General features: G+C 34.2%; 1 protein-coding gene across 1 annotated transcript; it reads left to right on the top strand.

Moving 5' to 3' along the window:
* Positions 1-534: 534 nt before the first annotated feature.
* On the top strand, positions 535-2,784 carry LOC124823956 (uncharacterized). Its single transcript, XM_088110430.1, has 4 exons — positions 535-903; positions 1,015-1,138; positions 1,363-1,805; positions 2,278-2,784. Exons 1-4 carry the CDS (start codon positions 833-835, stop codon positions 2,516-2,518), a joined length of 879 nt encoding a protein of 292 aa, XP_087966556.1. The 5' UTR covers positions 535-832; the 3' UTR covers positions 2,519-2,784.
* Positions 2,785-3,323: the final 539 nt, after the last annotated feature.

The raw sequence follows: 3,323 nt of genomic DNA on the forward strand, positions 1-3,323 counted from the left end.
CAATTTCTGGTGGAAAATTAATTTGTTTTATTAAATTTTATTTTGAAACTCAAACAGGGTTTTAAAATCAAAAGTACAACCAGACAATGAATTCAGAAACAGAAACACCAAACTCAAAACAGTTTAATTATTAATCAATAAACAAAAATACTGTTAATATTTCCCGTTGTTAATATTTAATATTCAGCTTTGACAATTGCAACTGCAACTGCAACTGCAATATGCATTAAAACATTAATTAATATGTTAATTTCTTCACGCAAGCCTCTGAGTTAGACGTGTTTAGCTATAATTTATGTTTGATCGGTCGATAGTCTCACTCAAAGTGAAAGAAACTGGGTAATTGAATTTCACTAAAAATAGAAAACGATAAAATGATACATTCTTTTTTACAAATTTAGTCAAAAAAAGGACACTAAAAGAATGTTTACGTGATTATAAATGTCTACTCACATTAACATTGTTTTAGTTGTTGAATTTTAGAAATTTGAACGGTGAACAAAGCGTAAGGAACAAGATCTCTTTTTTATAGGAGAAAAATACAGAATGTGTTTTTAAACTATTACCGTCATTCAAGTGTAGTTGTAGGTGAGTATTTAATTATTCATTTACTTATAACTCTTGGACAGGGACTTCAAAATAAAAAAATCACCTTGGGTGAGTTGTTGTGAGCAAGATTCCATTCCCCCTATAGATTTTTTTTGAAAAGGCAAAGTGCATTTGTTTTTGAACCTTACAAGAATTCATCTTCCAAAGAACCATTACATTCCCTTTTTCCCTGTTCATAAAAGAACTCAAAACACTTCTGAGGTCTGATCTGAAGACAGTATAGATGGGGTCTTGGTGTGGTGAAAATGTAGGTCACCAGCAAGAGGTATCTGCTGATAAGGACCACATTTGGAGGTGTGTTTCTGTTCTCTTTCACTCTTTATCTATCTCACTTACATTGCATTGTGAAATGGGGCACCCAGTGGCAACAAAAGTGGAATGACATTGTTCAATGTGTCAATTCAGCTGCAAGAAAGTGGAAGAGGGGGGTCTGAATCTGAACACTGTGGAGTCCCTGAGAGGGAGATTACTGGCAGAGAGACAGGCTTCAAGGGTGGCCAAGATGGAAGCAGAATCAATGGGGAACAAGGTAACATACCATAACATAACACTACAATGCATCTTTTGTTCTAACAACACCGTCAATCTTGAATAATTGTTTCGTTCACTTTATGTGGCACTGTTTGGATCACCTCTGTAAAGGAAAGAAAATGGCATTGCTGTTCATCTTGTGTGGCTTTTTGTCTGACAAACTTTATCCTGTGTTTCCATTTTTCTCTCCCGAAAATTAATGAAAAATTATTCTGGAGACAGTTAGTTGAGCTGGAAAAACTGCTTAGAGAAGAGACGAAATTAAGAGATAAAGCTGAAAGAAGGCTCAGATTTTTAAAAATCAAGGTTGGATCTTTCAGCATACCCTCCAAGTCAGGGCAATTGGAACATTCTGATTCGTCGGAGAAATGTGAAAATTCTTGTGGGTCATCTTGGATTAGTTCACTTTCCAAACATTCAGAAGAAAACGAAAAAAAGCACGATGCAAAAATTCCAGCTTTGCCAGAAAATGTAGATCACAGTGACAATGTTTCCGAAGCCTCTACTCTTATTCAGAACCACAATGGTCCGTCCAGTACAAGAGACTGTGACTCTCAGAATACTGATAGTTTCGGTAGTAATTCATACACGGGTGATTCTTCCCCACAAATCCTAGGCGAAAATCCGAATCTGAGCTATGGGAATTTGAAGAAGGGTGAAAGCAGGTACTAGATTTGAACGTTTTGATGCTGACATTTAGATCGTTTGCTTCGGGCTTTGGTTCTTTTTCAACGAGGGAATGCACTTTTAAAAAGTAAAATACGTTTATAGCTGTTTATTTCAGTGAAATTTCTCTGTTGTATGGTCTTAATATTAGAGGAGTTGAGTATAATAAAATGAGTTTTACTGTAATGTAAGGTTAATGTAAATGTTCTAAAGATAATTATTACCATAAAAATCATTAAAATTATTATTTACCATGATTTGTGAATAGACTACATATGTAAGAAAATCTTTAAACTATCAGTTGTCTATAAATTAAATCCTCAGGTAACAAATTATGAAGTTGTTGACTGCTATACTTTATGAGTGTATTATCATTTTAGAAGCAAAATACCTATTTGGTGAATAGTTTGTGGTTGAAATAGAATTTGTTTGATTAAGGCACCAAGCTTTAATTTTTGTGCTTTATTTCAGGTTTAGCAGTTTAAGCTCAAGATCATCATCAGTGACAGAGAATGAGAGTAATGATGGATATCTGTGTGATAATTCTCTGGCATTAGTTCCCGTGACTGTGACACCTACATCACAAGGTACCAGTAACCCGAAACCAATTACTGTTAGTGTCCTTGAAGCTTTAGATGCATTGAGGCATGCCAGAGAAAGGCTCCAAAGTTCAATGAGAACAAGGCAAATGATTCATGTTGGCCCAATGTAAGCTCCTACACAACACTGGCATAGTAATAATGCTAAATTATTGCAATATTTATGAATTATAGGTAGTGAGATTGTGATTTAGCATTAGAATAGACGGGAATATCAGAAACCTTGAGTTCCTAAAATTAATAAGATTGGTAGCAGAGGTAAAATTCTTGTGAATTGTGGTTTCACTCTCCACAGAAAGCATGTGACGTAGGGATGTGTTGTCATCTCCTTTGGGGTCCAACTCTTGTGTCCATATTCTTTTATTGTGCTTTTCCTTCACATACTTTTGCTGACTTTAATGTGGTCACCCCTTGATTCCTGTGACTTGCATCAACATTATGGTTCATGAGAAGGACAAGGCTTATCCTCAACCATGACTATGCTGTAACGTAACTAGCAATTTTCTCATCTGTTGCTCCCCTAGTTTTGTTATAATATATTAATATTGTAAAAGTTAAAACCTTAATTTGGTTACGAGATTTTGTTAGTTTTGAGATCTTTTTAATTTTGTAATTTTAAGGATAAGTTTTTAAAGACAAACTACGTGCTTCAGTTGGATAAGTTCTTAAAAACAATTAAACTAAATGTTCAGAAAATACTATTCATCACTTTTTTCTATAACAAATTTCACATATCAAGTAGTGGAACATCATCATTTTACATGTCTAATTTAGTGTCACAAACCACAATCAAAGAATAAATTGATTTGTAACTTATTAATTTTGATTTGATTTGTGTTATTTGTATCAGATTTTGAATGTTACATCGTAAAGGGATTTAGAAAGCATAGAAAATCCCTTTGGTCCCGTGTGTTTCCC

The sequence above is a fragment of the Vigna umbellata genome, chromosome 3 (assembly GCF_029865625.1).
Source record: "Vigna umbellata cultivar VRB3 chromosome 3, Vumbellata_1.0, whole genome shotgun sequence".
NCBI classification, from domain to species: Eukaryota; Viridiplantae; Streptophyta; class Magnoliopsida; order Fabales; family Fabaceae; genus Vigna; species Vigna umbellata.

Bases quoted from the DNA above. Each gene is read 5' to 3' on its own strand.
- LOC124823956 (XM_088110430.1), top strand. From the start codon at position 833: ATGGGGTCTTGGTGTGGTGAAAATGTAGGTCACCAGCAAGAGGTATCT. The intron at 904-1,014 runs GTGTGTTTCTGT...GTGTCAATTCAG, and splicing joins GATAAGGACCACATTTGGAG to CTGCAAGAAAGTGGAAGAGG. The intron at 1,139-1,362 runs GTAACATACCAT...TTCTGGAGACAG, and splicing joins CAGAATCAATGGGGAACAAG to TTAGTTGAGCTGGAAAAACT.